General features: G+C 42.5%; 1 protein-coding gene across 1 annotated transcript in view; it reads right to left on the bottom strand.

The window, feature by feature from the left end:
* The window catches only part of ANO2 (anoctamin 2), a 378662-nt gene that overhangs the window by 37775 nt on the left and 326428 nt on the right, over positions 1-14459 (bottom strand). The window contains exons 19-21 of the mRNA XM_033223504.1: positions 13823-13880; positions 13579-13679; positions 753-898 (exon numbers count right to left, since the gene is read on the bottom strand). Of these exons, the coding sequence (XP_033079395.1) occupies positions 753-898; positions 13579-13679; positions 13823-13880 (305 nt within the window). The remainder of the gene's footprint in view (positions 1-752; positions 899-13578; positions 13680-13822; positions 13881-14459) is intronic.

Below are 14459 nucleotides of genomic sequence, written 5' to 3'. Positions count from 1 at the left end.
TTAGCTCCAAGTCTTGGAAAGAGGCTTCTCAAACATCCATCCCAACAGAAGATCAGGATTATAGCCAAGTAGCCAAGAGTGCAAAGGCAGCTGGCCTAAGCTGGGCTCCTTCTCATAATAAAGAACTCATGGTTTCCAAGCCACATCTAAAATGATTGTGCTCCATCAGCCTGTACTGATGTGTGTCCTGCCTTCAAGCCTTATCCAAAACAACTAGAGGCTCTGCAACTAGAAACACACCTCTCACTCCCTACTGAAATAGACCCCTGTCATCTTATCCAGCCTTATCTGATCAAAGTAGGGGACTCTCCTATATTCTCCAAGTCAAAATGTAGATATCCTTGACCCAAGTGTCATCGGATATCTTCCATGAAGGAAGACTTTCATGGAAACTATATTTTTAAATTTCAGATTTTACTATTTCCCTTTTAGCTTTATCAATAATAGAAACCATGGGAAAGGGCCTGAGAGATCAAACTTCAGTTTATAGATGAGGAGAGGAGTCCCAAGGAAAAGAGAACATCATCCTAGAAGTATCCACCGAACTGTTGACTGAGCTGCCCCCGGTTCTCCTTCCAGGTCTCTTTCTGCCCCATTCATGTGGCACTGAAGGGAACATTGAATAGCCATGAAGCTCATGAAGAAGCAAAGGCTGTCCAATCATTTTCCCCAATCCCTTACCTTCCCCCCTCATCCCCACAAACCCCTTGTCTGAACCTGCCCCAGTGGCAGGCAGGACCATGGGTTCTCACTCATTTCCATGTACTCCGGAGTCAGTCCCGTGTAGGGTTCCAAGCTGTAGTCTAGGTCCCACTGCTCTGGACGTTTCGAATGGGCAGAGTCAGTTTCTCCAGCTTCTGTCTCATCTTTCAGCTTTCGAAATAGTTTCTTTAGCTTCCTGGAAAAGAAATGGATTAAGTTACAAAAAGCCTCTGGAGAACAGGGTTGGTTTTGCAGACAGAAAAAAGAAAAAGAACACAAAGGTTTGACACTAAAGCCATCTCTGATCCAAAAACAAGTAGAGATAGAGAGACACTAAAGAGACTACGTTTCTCCTAAAGACAACCTGAGGAAGTCCTTTATCAAGATCATGCAGACTCTGTCCACAAAGGATCAGGTTTCTTCAAAGCCCAAAAACCTTTTGAATTCTTCCTGCTGTTTGAAAAGCAACAAGAGAGTTGGCCCTTCCTGCCAATGCTGAGACAGCGCCAGTCCTATTGCCCAACAGATGATCTATCCACCCTCTTCATGGGGGAACACAGGGCTGTTCTCCTCCCAGGTGAAACATTTTTCAAGTCTCAATAACATTAATAGCATCATCTTTCCATTAAAGCCAAGCTAAGCATTGCCCACCACTGCTATGGACTGAATGATGTCCGCTGAAATTCGTTTGTTGAAGCTCTAATCCCCACTGTGATTGTATTTGGAGATACGACTTTTAGGAGATAATTTAGATTAAGTGAGGTCAAAAAGGTGGGGTTGTAATCCAATAGGACGGGTGGCTTTATGAGTAGAGGAAGAGAGAAAGAGATACCTCATCACCATCTGAGGACACAGTGAAAAGGCAGCTACCTGTAAGCCAGGAAGAGCCCTCATCAGAAATTCAACCCTTTTTGACCTTGATCTTGAACCTTTCAGCCTCTAGAACTATGAGAAAATAAATTTCTATTAGTTAAGCCTAGGGCATTTTGTTACAGCAGCCTGAGCAGACTAACACAACACATTCAGGATTTTTTTGGTCTAGAATGATAATAATGGCCCAATTTATCAGGGCTGATACAAGAATTAAGTGAAACAATGTTTATACAGTCCTTAGCACAACATCTGGACATAGTGAGCATTGAATAGATGATACCTATTATTATTTTTAATATTGAATGTTAAAATACTCCTTAGGGTAGAGTTATTTCATACTTCCCATTGATGCACAATGTATAGGGAACAGAATTGTGGTTTTTGCAATTACTTTTTTTTTTTTTTTTTGAGACGGAGTCTGGCTCTGTCGCCCAGGCTGGAGTGCAATGGCCGGATCTCAGCTCACTGCAAGCTCCGCCTCCCAGGTTCACGCCATTCTCCTGCCTCAGCCTCCCAAGTAGCTGGGACTACAGGTGCCCGCCTCGTCGCCCGGCTAGTTTTTTGTATTTTTTAGTAGAGACGGGGTTTCACCGTATTAGCCCGGATGGTCTCGATCTCCTGACCTTGTGATCCGCCCGTCTCAGCCTCCCAAAGTGCTGGGATTACAGGCTTGAGCCACCGCGCCCGGCCTGCAATTACTTTTTAATGGCAAAAACTGCAATTACTTTAAGCAGCAACCTAATAGTTGGGAGACCTAACAGCAAAATGGTCAGAATCATAGACTTGAAGAGTTTAAATGGGATTTTGAAGTCTATGCTTCATCTAGATGTAGGAACCTCCCCATGTCCCCCAACATCCTTCACCCAAGACCACCCAATCCTTGTGTAGACATTTCCAGAGGAGCACTCCTGGTATGATTAGGCATCCAATCCTTGTTTGAAAGTGCCTCTAGCAACTAATGAAAATCTAATCGTTCAAAATAACATTTTGATCAGTTTCTGGTCTAAAATCAATTCCCATCAAGAGGACGTAATAGAGTATAGTGGATACAAGTCTCATCTCTGGTGTCAGAAATTGTATAAAACCAGATTTCACAACTCACCAACTATATGTCCATGGGCAAGTTATTACAACTCTATAAGCTTTAGTTTTCTTATCTTTAAAGTGGAGAAAAAAATATGAATTTGCCCATAGGGTGAGTTAAAAGACATAATCTATACAGCATGCTTCATTTAGGGCTTGATACCCGTTAAGAGTGTATACCAAGATACATGCTCTGACAGACATTTATCAAGATAAAGATAGATAAATATATCTATCATTGTCCCTATTATCATCTTTATCACAGAAGGATTTAAAGAGGGAGCTGAAATTATTTAGAAACAGTAGTAAAAAATTCATAAGAAAAAAGTAAGCAATAATTCTGTGACAATAAGAAATTGGGAAAAACTAGACGTAGCCTACAGATTCTGAAGCTAAATAGTGTGGACTGGTTAAGATCCTGTCTATGAGTCAGAACAGAAGGAGAGGACAGAGGAAAAAACAAAGAGAGAGAGAGAAGAAAAGAAGAAAAAGTGAGGGAAGTCTAGAACCAGAACTCAAAGTGAGACTTCTCCTCCAGGAATAGTAACCAGATGACCTGGTGAAATCTTTAGTAAAGAATTACTAAATTTTGATTTATACATAGAAAATTGAATATAAACATATATTTATCCACTTCTGAAATGCCACTAAAATACCAATGAATGAATTTTAAAAAATGTATGAAACCACAGGTTAATGAAAATAGTCATGAATATAGTAGTGTGTGAGGAATGTTGATGAATATCTTGAAAGATGGACAGTGTACGAGGGAGTCAGCAAAGCTGTGTGGCTGCTATCAACTGTTCACAGTGGAAGATGGTAGAGAGAAACAAGCCAACTCATGCTATAAAAATCTCAGAAAGGCCCAGGAGTTGGAGGCACCAGGTATCCCCAAGGCAGGGAGCGGTGACTGGTCAAAGCTCTGCTTAAGGAACAGTAGACCCCAATGTTTCTGTACGCATGTTGCCTTGGTGACTAGCCCTTCCCAATACCAACAGGAGCAAAATCTGAAGAGAAAAATGAACCAGGAAAAACCTAGATCCAAAATAAATTCAATAAAGTGAGAGAAAGATAAAAATCAATACAATCTCTCAGAAAAAAAAAGCAGAACAGACATAGAAATGGACAATAGGAAAGAAAATATTAAAAAATTAATTGATCTAGGAACTCCTTTTTTTCTTGATCATAGCCCAAGACGGGGTACAGTGGTGTGATCAAGGCTCACTGTAACCTCTGTCCCCCAGGCTCCAGCTATCCTCCCACCTCAGCCTCCCAAGTAGCTAGGACTACAAGCATGCACCACCAGGCCCAGCTAATATTTTTTGTATTTTTAGTAGAGACAGGGTTTCACCATGTTGCCCATGCTGGTCTTGAACTCCTGGGCTTGGGTGATCCACCCACTTGGGCCTCCCAAAGCACAAGGATTACAAGCATGAACCACCACACCTGGCCTGAAACTCCAACACTTAATCAGAAAGAGAAGACACAGAAAATGGTGGGGAAGAAAGCACAAAAGAAATATACGAAAATGCCCCAGAGGTGAAGGACCCACTCAGCACAATGGTGAAAAAAAAGCCTCCAGCATAACACATCCTCATGAGATTTCAGAACTCTAGGAATGATGAAAGGGATTCTAAAAGCTTCCAGATCCAGAGAAACAAACATAGATCCTCTACAAATAATTGGGAATCAAAAATAGGTTACAATTCTCCAGATCAGCCCTTGACACTCAGAGATGTATTTACATTCAGAAGGCAAATAATTTTCAGCATAGACTCCTATACACAGCCAAAGTATACATGCAAGTCAAAGACAGACTAAAGACACTTTTAAGTATGCAAGGTTTCAAAAAAATTAACTTTCTACGCATGTATCCACTCTCATGAAGTTCCTGGAGGATGAATTTCACCAACCAAGCAACAAAGAAAACATACAGAATCCAGCAAACAGAAACCCCATCAAAGAAAGAAGGTATTGAAGCTAACTCAGATTGATAGCTCTATAGAAAGTTTCGGCCGGGCGTGGTGGCTCAAGCCTGTAATCCCAGCACTTTGGGAGGCCGAGACGGGCAGATCACGAGGTCAGGAGATCGAGACCATCCTGGCTAACACGGTGAAACCCCGTCTCTACTAAAAAATACAAAAATCTAGCCGGGCGAGGTGGTGGGCGCCTGTAGTCCCAGCTACTTGGGAGGCTGAGGCAGGAGAACGGCGGGAACCCGGGAGGCGGAGCTTGCAGTGAGCTGAGATCTGGCCACTGCACTCCAGCCCGGGTGACAGAGCAAGACTCCGTCTCAAAAAAAAAAAGGAAGTTTAGCAAATGGACAGCTCTGGTTTGTTTGTACGGGAGAACAGAGGACTCCTAGAAATCATCTACAGGAAAAAAAAAAGTGACTAATAATACATGTGATGTGTTTGATGAAGTAATCTCACTGGCAATAGGGACATTTAAACAAGAGTGACCAATATAAGAGTGTTATAAAGGGAGAAGTTTCGGTGATTACGAGAACATAAAATAGAGAGTCCTAAGCTGGCCTAAGGCAGTGACGTTCTCTTTGAGGACGAGATGTGTAAACTAATTTAATTACTTAAATTAATTTATTAAATAAATAATTTAGTCTTATTATTTAAGACTAAATAATGAAAGATGGTAGAAGAAGAAAGAGAAAGGTGGAGAGAGTGTGAGGGGTGAAGAGGTTATTCTAGGCAGGGGGAGTTATTTACGCAACGGACTAAGGCAAATGTGAAAATGGCTCATAGAAAGGACTGAAGGGAATGCAAAATGCTTGGAGCATAGAGTACAATCGAGAAAACGATGAAAGGTAAGTCTTGAAAGGTAGTGTAGGCTCCTGGCATCAAAGGCCTTGTACACCATATTATGCAGTGGTTTAGGCGAGAGATTATGGTGGCAGAGTTTGGGGTGATAGCAACGGACATGAAGGGAAGTAGACCTCTGAGACACGCGTAAGGTAGAATTAAAAAGTGGATGGTGGATTGTACACAGAAAGGGAAGGACAACAAGGAATCAGTGATGATTCTCAGGGTCTTAGGGCACGTGTGTGGAGGGTGGTGCCGCTTGCTATGATAGAGAACACAATGTAAGAGGCAGTTTTGATGAGGACAAGGAGGAGGAGGGGGAGTTGTTCTTGCCATGTCTAAGTGGAGAAACCCACGAGACAACTAAGTAGAGATGTCCCGTAGGCAACTGCGTATCTGTGCCTAGAGCCCTGGAACAATCTGGGACTGATGGAGATCTGAGAACTGTCGTGGAGAGAGTGGCGGAAGCCCCAGGGATGAGCAATGCCAACTATGGATAGAGCGTGTGTCAGAAAACTTAGGGGATGCGGTAGAGGGAAAGGAGTCTTCAAAAGACAAGGAAGGAGAGCCAATGGGAACAGAAGGCCGACTGCAAGACTGTGTGGCGAAGGCAAGGGAAGACACAGGGGCTATGGGAGGGGCTTTGTGGTCAAAGTCCTATCGAGTGTGGGTAGGTCAAAACGAACGTGGGGGAAAACAGCCACAAATAGTCCTGTGAATTTATCACTCCCAGATTTCCTCCTGGATATCTCAGTGACCATTAAAAAATAATAATAAAGAAAGTCCCTCCGGAGCAGAATTTAACAGGAATCCTGGAAGTTGTATAACATACAGATGGGCTTTTGGAAAACTTCAGAGTATGATTCCGACCGTATGATACACTCACTCATTAAAATAACTCCTTTGATGTTACCCCCTTGCTTTTCTTTTTTTTTTTTTTTATTTGCTATTTTTCCGTCCCTTTTTAACGACAACTCTCAGAAACTCTTTCCGGAAGGCTCAGAGCTTTCCCTCTGCCTGTGCCCCATAGAGTCACCCCAGGACCATGGTGAGTGTCCGTCACACCTTGGGCCTCCCTGCAGCAGGAATCTGGGCCCCAGACAGGTCCCTACAGACCTGACTCCACAGATCTTTAGCCTCATTAAATAAAGAAGCAGAACCTAGCCCTAAATGACCAAAGACGGGGAACACATCAACCTCGAAGCTATGTATTCCTATTCCTTTTCCTGATACCTGACAAGGTTCAAATTTGTTCCTTACACTTCTGATTTCTGGCCAGATTCCACTGTATTTGAGGAGAACACAGACCTCCCTCCTGTGACGGCTTTAAAGAGAGACTGTTTTATGTCTGGAAATATAACATTTATCACATTTACAAAAAGAAAGCAGAAAGTTTATGAAATTTTACTAGCTGCGTCCAGGGGTATATTTAGCAGTTATTTTTGGATATGATCTGGAGCTTTTAGTCAGAATAGGGATGGCGAGACATTTTGACCGTGGAAGTATTGATCTGTCTATCTGCTCTGTCTCAAAGCATGCCCAGGAAAGAACGTGGTGCATGAAAAAGGTGGCATTTACCCTTTCACCAAAAACCCATCTCTCTGCATGAGAAGAAGCCCATTTCCAATTTTGCTTCAGTGTGGACCGGAGCTCAATTTGAGATGGAATTACAGCAAGGAGTTGGGCTGTGGTGGGGCACGTGTTCCGGGGGCACTATGCAGTTTGGACCCGAAGTCTATCTTGCATGAACATATATGGGAAAGGCAAGGTGCAGGGAGGGGAGGAGGGAAATTCCCATCCATGGATTCAGATAAATGCCACAAGATCAGATTCAGCCACGCTGCTCGCCATGTATAAGTAATCTCAGAAGGAGATGCATATGAACATCATACCAGGGCCCATAGTGTTTAAAACCATCCGATCCTCTCTGGGAAGCATCTGCCACAACTGTGTCAGGCCCCAAGAGCCTGGGGTTGTGTGAGTGGGGACCGTCCAAAGCCAGATCACGCAACCAACTTTTCTCTATTATCAGGGCATTAGTCACAGAGCTGCCTTTCAAGTGCTCAGTGATCCCATTTTACTGCCTCCCTTTGAAGCATTTTGTTTTCCATCTCCAGGGTCTCTGAGCCAGGCCTAGCAATAGTGGGGGCGGCTGCTGCCTCATGGAAGATGCCTGGACACAGAGCGTGGCTTCCACAGCGGTCCAGTCTGGGACACCTGCCAGAAGTAGAGGTGGCATAGGACCCTTCGGAAGATCCTGCACTTGGCCTTGCATCTCATTAGAGCCCCTTGGGAAGGAGTTATTTAGTTATTTCCTTTGCTGCTTTTGTTCAGTCTCTCTCATTACCATTAAGAAAAATATCTTTGGCCTGATACTGGTCTGCCTTTGACAACACCCAAATCTTGTACTTCCATTTTTCACAAAGAGAAGGCAGATCTTCGTCTAAAAGCCTTGGAGAGGAAAGAATGTCATTGATTGTTTAATAATTATGGTGTGTTTTTGTTGTATTGCTTTTCACATTATTTCCTCCTTATGGAAACTGATGGTGTTAGTTTTCCAATTTCAGAAATGTTAGGATTTTAATTAAAAAGCAAGTTGGTTTGGAGGAAACTAATATGTAAACAGCTGTTTACATAGATAATGCGGGGAGATTTAAAAGTTGATTCAAAAATGACCGAAGAGTGGAAGCAATGTTCTAATTCAAGAAGGCTGCTAGATTGTAAGATTCTCAAGGCCATCAAAATTATGTTATTTTTTTCAGTACACACACATGCACACACACACGCATGTTTGTGCACACGCACATACAGAATCTAATGAGAATGTTGCAACCTCAGGGAGATAGAAAAATTATAGCTGACTACCTGGCCTACTAATAAGGGACAATTAGACACTCTTAAACATTTAAAAAGTTTCTTTGGAAGAATCTTAGAAAATTGCTTTCAGAAGTAAAGGATCAACTAAGATGATAAATCTTTTAATTGTAAAGTCTTATTACATTTTTATTCCCAAATATTCTTATCCAGCACAATCACCCATCTAACTCCCCAGACTTGCCTCTTTTTTTTTTTTTTTTTTAAAAAAAAAAAAAACAAATCTGGCCTTTAGAATGAATATGTATCTCCCTTGGGGAAAGAATTCCACGTGGACTCTGAAAGTACGTAAGAGCTTTACTGTCCACTAAAAGCCACTGAGCCAGGAACCAAAAAGAAAACGACTGTCCCTGGGTTGTTCTCTCCGGTTTCACTCCCCGGAGTGGCAACACTTCCAAAGCATCACCTTTAAACATAAAAGCCTTTGCCACACAGTAAAATGTTGGTCACCTGGAAACCCCAAGAATGGTTCTTTTTTCCTCAGATGTCCACATTTTATGTTTTCTAGATAGCTAAGCATTTATCCAAGCTGGTTTTTAGGTTTGTTTTGTTTAAATGTAAAAACTTTTTTTTTAAGCTAGATGGAAACCTTTCTAGAATGACTTTGCCAAGGTCACACAGTCAGTATATTGTAAAGCCTGGATTTAAACCCGGATCTAGCAGACCAGGGATCCTTAATCCCTGGGCCACAGGCCAGTACCGGTCCTCGGCCTGTTAGGAACTGGGCCACACAGCAGCAGGCGAGCAGCAGGCGAGCGAGGGAAGCTTCATGTGTATTTACAGTCACTCCCCATCACTCATGAACACCTGAGCTCCGCCTCTTGTCAGATCAGTGGCGGCATTCGATTCTCATGGGAGGGTGAACCCTATTGTGAATTACGCATGTGAGGGATCTAGGCTGGGGGCTCCTTGTGAGAATCTAATGCCTGATGATCTGTCACTGTCTCCCATCACCCCCAGATGGGACCATCTAGTTGCAGGAAAACAGGCTCAGGGCTCCCACTGATTCTACATGATGGTGAGTTGTAAAATTATTTCATTATATATTACAATGTAATAATAATAGAAATAAAGTGTACAATAAACGTAATGCACTTAAATCATCCTGAAATAACACCCCACCCCTCCAGTCCATGGAAAAACTGTCTTCCAGGAAACCTGTCCCCTGTGCCAAAAGGGTTAGGGACAACTGTGTTAGGCCACCAAATCTTTGCCCTACAGATGTGTTAAAAACTACTGAGTCTGATTTTTATAATTTACACGACTCCTTCCTCACTGGCAGGCTCAATCATCATTTCTCTTCTGACTATGAAAGACTTCTTTCCTTGTTTATGTTGCATCTGTGTCATTCATGCCATGTACTTCAACGCTGAATTGAAGGAGTCTGATTTATTGAGAGTGAAAGATCCAGTAATCATAATCATAGTGATCTCGTATGACCAAACTCAAAATGCAACCTTCATAATTATACAAATTATAAAGAATTTTGGAGATAAAAGACCCTAAGATTTGGTAAAAGAATTTTTGTTCTACATCCTTGAATTTAACTACATAATTATGTTGTATACATCCTCTGACAGAGTAGAAATGGAAAGGAAACATCTTTTGAAAGAGGAGTGGCTTGTATTTGGAATCAGCAGTGACCAGCTTTGCTCATTAGAGAGAAGTTCAGAGGGCACTAGAGCTTGAAGATACCTTACCTGTGATTTTAATGCTACCATATTCATCAAGAGATGAGGATAGTTAGACTAGAGAAGCAGCTTGCCCATGGCTTTATGAGTTACTGTGCAATTGCCATTGTTTAAAGGGTGGTACATTTTAAAACATACAAAGTATTAAGCACATGTCAATCATATACAAGAAAATTTAGCCTTCAAGGCATACGCCATGTGTTATTTTCACCTGTTACGGAGTGGATGGAGTTGGGGGATGGGGACATACCAACGTGTTGTCCAAACACATGCCTGAGATTTTTGCCTCTCTTGTATTCTATAAAAGCCTTCTGGGTCCAGAGAGAATGGGCTAAGTGGTAGACCAGATGACCAGGGATGAAAAAATGGGCATTCCATGCCCACAAGCTGTAAATAATTCTACTCAGAGCAAAATAACAATGTACTGGGAAGGCTGGTGTTTTTCCCAGATGTTTGAATGGGGACGAAGACTTTCCTTTATAGTTGTGGAGAGGTTGGCCTCATGGTTTCAAAGGGGCCAGATGTGGCTTTGGTACCGTCTGCATATTCTCTGGATGTTTTTCCATAACAAATGATGTCTCTCTAAGATGGTAAGCTCAGAGAGAACAAGTGCCATCTGCCTGGAACAAGAACAAGCATCATCTAGCTTTGCTTGACTTTACCACTGAGTGACTTTCTGCCAAAAAGCAGGGAGCGGGGCACAGCTTCAGAGGCTCAGTTTCTCAGAGTTCCTGACTTCCTGACTGATGAATAGAGGCTGGTTTAGGCAAGGAGGTGGAGTGAGGCACCCAGACACCAATGATCCCGCCAATCCTCCCCAAAGAAAACACGTGCCCAAGTGCCCTCTGAGGCTGTCCCAGTACAAGGTCAGAAAAGCACCCTCCGTGCTTAGATCACCCAGTGTGAGAAGGGAATGTTGTGGATTCTCATTCTTTGAAGCAGGGATCTCATTAAAAATGATATTCTTTCCAGGTAAATTAAATTGTCTCCATTATAACTTTAGCTCTACAAATATATTTTTGAGGAAGATCAAAAGGGAGCTTTCTGTGGGGACCAAGGGAGCAAGTGGCTCTAGTATAATTTTACATGGAATGGGGGATTGGGATATATATCCTCTAGTGGTTCCATTCAGCCCAAGAACCTAGGATTCCACAATCTTTCCATAGATTGAGGGAGATTCTGGGCTTTTGTCCTTGCCAGGTCCCTGACATGCCCCAAAACCCTAGTCAAAGAACTGCCAGCTCATTGGGTCTTACCTTCTCCACCTGTAGCACCAACTGGGTCATAGGTGGTTGTGATAAAACCAGAATCGGTCTGTTGTTTGTTTAGAAAAGTTATATATATATATATGTTTTATACATTAAAAAATTTGTATATAAATTTATATCTATCTGAAACATAGGTATATTTTATAACATGTATATATACATTTACATATAAATATATGCATTGATATTTAAATATATCAATTTAAATATATTTGTGTAAATATATTTGTGTAAATATATTTATGTAAATATATTGTGTAAATATATTTATGTAAATACATATTTAAATATATTTATGGAAATACATATTTAATATATTTATAGATATAACATGGAAAAGGCCCAGCCTATCATGTTCAGGGCCCAGCTGGCCAAGCCTATCAGAGTTGCCCATACACACACACACACACACACACACACACACATACACATCAAAGGGAAATTATTTCTTTAAAGCAAAGGAATAAAAGCAAATTTCTTTAAAGCAAAGGCAGTCCATCTTGTAACATATGATGGTGGCAGTCTGGAAGAAACCTGGAAGACACACCCTGGGAGAAACCTCTCTGCTTTTCATTTATTTATTTATTATTTTTTTGAGACAGAGTCTTGCTCTGTTGCTAGGCTGGAGTACAGTAGCATGATCTCGGCTCATTGCAACCTCCACCTCCTGGGTTCAAGCAATTCTCCTGCCTCAGCCTCCTGAGTAGCTGGGACTACAGGCACACACAACCACGCCTGGCTAATTTTTGTATTTTTTTTTTAATAGAGATGGATGGAATTTCACCATATTGGTTAGGCTGGTCTTGAACTCCTGACCTCGTGATCCACCCACCTCGGCCTCCCAAAGTGCTGGGATTACAGGGGTGAGCCACCGCACCTGGCCAGAAAGCTCTCTGCTTGTGAAGCCTTCTTTGACTGCTCCCAAACATCTGACCTTTACTTATTCTGAATTCTGAATTCACACACAGAATATGCAGTTATATGCAGTCTATTTTGTCTCCCAGACTAAAAAGTTAAGCTCTGAGAAGACAAGGGCCGTTTCATCTACATTTTTCTTTTACTGTCTTAGCAGTATGAGCCATGAGCTAGAGACAGTGGGATCCCCTGCAAGTCCCCCTGCAGTGTAGACAGTATTATTCCTGGTTATGTAGCTCAGCGCCTACTCTCTGGCCTTTAAAGAATACAACATTCTCTGTCAGTCACTTTATTCTGAAACAAATGCCTTTGTTGCTTAAAGTAGCCACACTGAATTCCAATAGCTGCAGCTAAGAACCCTAGGCAAACATGAAGAAATATATTTGGAAAGAAAGGGATTTTAAAAGGTTCATTATTGGACAACTTCCCAAACAATTAATGTATCTCTAAGCAGATGAAAGTGTGTCACAGAATCTTATGGGTACTGTCTGACGATTACATCCATCCCAGAATGGTCATCTTTAAAGTGGTTTACAAAGAACACTGGGCCTGGAACAAGCTGTCCATCCTATCCTCCTAAGCAGACCTGGCCCAACCTCTCAGTTACCCCGGGCACCTCTGTCATTCCCTAGCTCTCTGATGCTGGACTGCCTAAAAGCATCTCCTGAAACAGACTCTTCTTGCAAACCACAAGGCAATAGGAAGGAAAGGCAGAGGGGGTTACATTTTTCTTTGACCTGTAAGCATATTTTAGCTTGCTCCATCCTTCCCTCTTTCAGGTCCAGTACAAAGTGAGTCTGTGTTTATTTTCGTGACTATCTCAATGCAAAACCTGATTGAAAGAAGTTCTATGACATTTTCATAAAACCCTGGGGAGCATAGGGGGGAATCCACATGATAATAACTCATTCTGCATTTCACCAACTATTCCACCCTCCCCTCCTAAGATGATGTATTCCACATTTTCTTCTTAGAGATTGTCCTAAATGATTCCATTACATTTCAGTCGTTCACATCCATTTATCCACCGTACCGAAAGTCTTTTTTACTCACTCACTGAGAGGACAAATAGCATTAAACTATTATGCACTCTGGGAGCCAAGAGATCTGACTCCTGGCTCTACTACTTACTAGTTATGTGTACTTAAGCAAAGGGTAAATCTGAGCCTCCAACATCCCAAATCAGAACAGCAAGCAAGGTTTGCCCCATGGGGAAAGTTATCGGCAAATTGACAGAGAATTAAGTCACCAAGCTGTCTAAGAAGAGGCAAGGCCATAGATAACCTGGTGAAAGCCTGGCACTTCTGGGCTAACCCCTGGCAGCAAGGAGAGAGGTTAGAGGAGTTCATTACGTACGGGACTCCAATCTCAAAGATGTTGTTCTGGATCAACTGCTTCCCCAACATGATGATGCTGAGCTGAATGCAGAGCTCCATGAGACAGCCCCCTGGAGCACACTGCAGGGAGAAGATAAGGAAAGGACTGGTTAGAACAAGAGGAGCTCTGAGAAGCAGGGGCGCAAATGAAGCCATGCTGTGCTGGAGATAAGAACGGGGCTGGGTTGGGGTGCCAGGCATGAAACACCAGTGGCTGTACTTGCCTCTTCCATGCGGTAACCATCGAATACATAGACGTAGCTTCCAGGCCTGCCCACAAACCTGAAATCAAACAGTGTGGGAAGAGTTAGGGGAAGAGAAAGTATGCAGGGTGGCTCAAGGACATGTCTTCTGAGGGGAATACCACCACCACTGTCCTCTTCGAAAGCACTGGTCAGGGCGAGTGCTAGATCACTCAGGGATAGGAGTGCACACCGTTATCAACAAGTAACCCCCTATAACACCTGGGGTTCACTTCTTAACCCAGTCAAATGTCAGACGAGAGGGATAAGCTGGGCAGAGGATGAAGCTGGGCCTGGTGTGTGTGTGTGTGTGTGTGTGTGTGTGTGTGTGCCTAAACACCATGCAGTTTGGATTATCTCTAAGTGCATTGTCGTCACACCTTCTTCCCTAACTAGTGTCAAGAACACAGCTCTGATTGCAACTCCTTAGTAAGAGTTTCTCATTCCCAGGAAAGGGAGGGTGAGATGGACTAACGTTGCAAATAGAGATTCCTGGGGTCAGAAAAGAAAAATTCTTGACTTCTTGCTGAAAATATTCAAAGGAATAAAAGAAACTGGTCTCATTCCTCTTCTAAGTAGAGTCTATTTTATTGGGGGATAATGAAACGGTGCAGGTCGG

Source organism: Trachypithecus francoisi, unplaced genomic scaffold (genome assembly GCF_009764315.1).
Source record: "Trachypithecus francoisi isolate TF-2019V2 unplaced genomic scaffold, Tfra_2.0 Lachesis_group11, whole genome shotgun sequence".
NCBI lineage: Eukaryota > Metazoa > Chordata > Mammalia > Primates > Cercopithecidae > Trachypithecus > Trachypithecus francoisi.
Note: the sequence above shows the minus strand (reverse complement) of the source record. Positions and strands in the feature narration are given on the sequence as shown.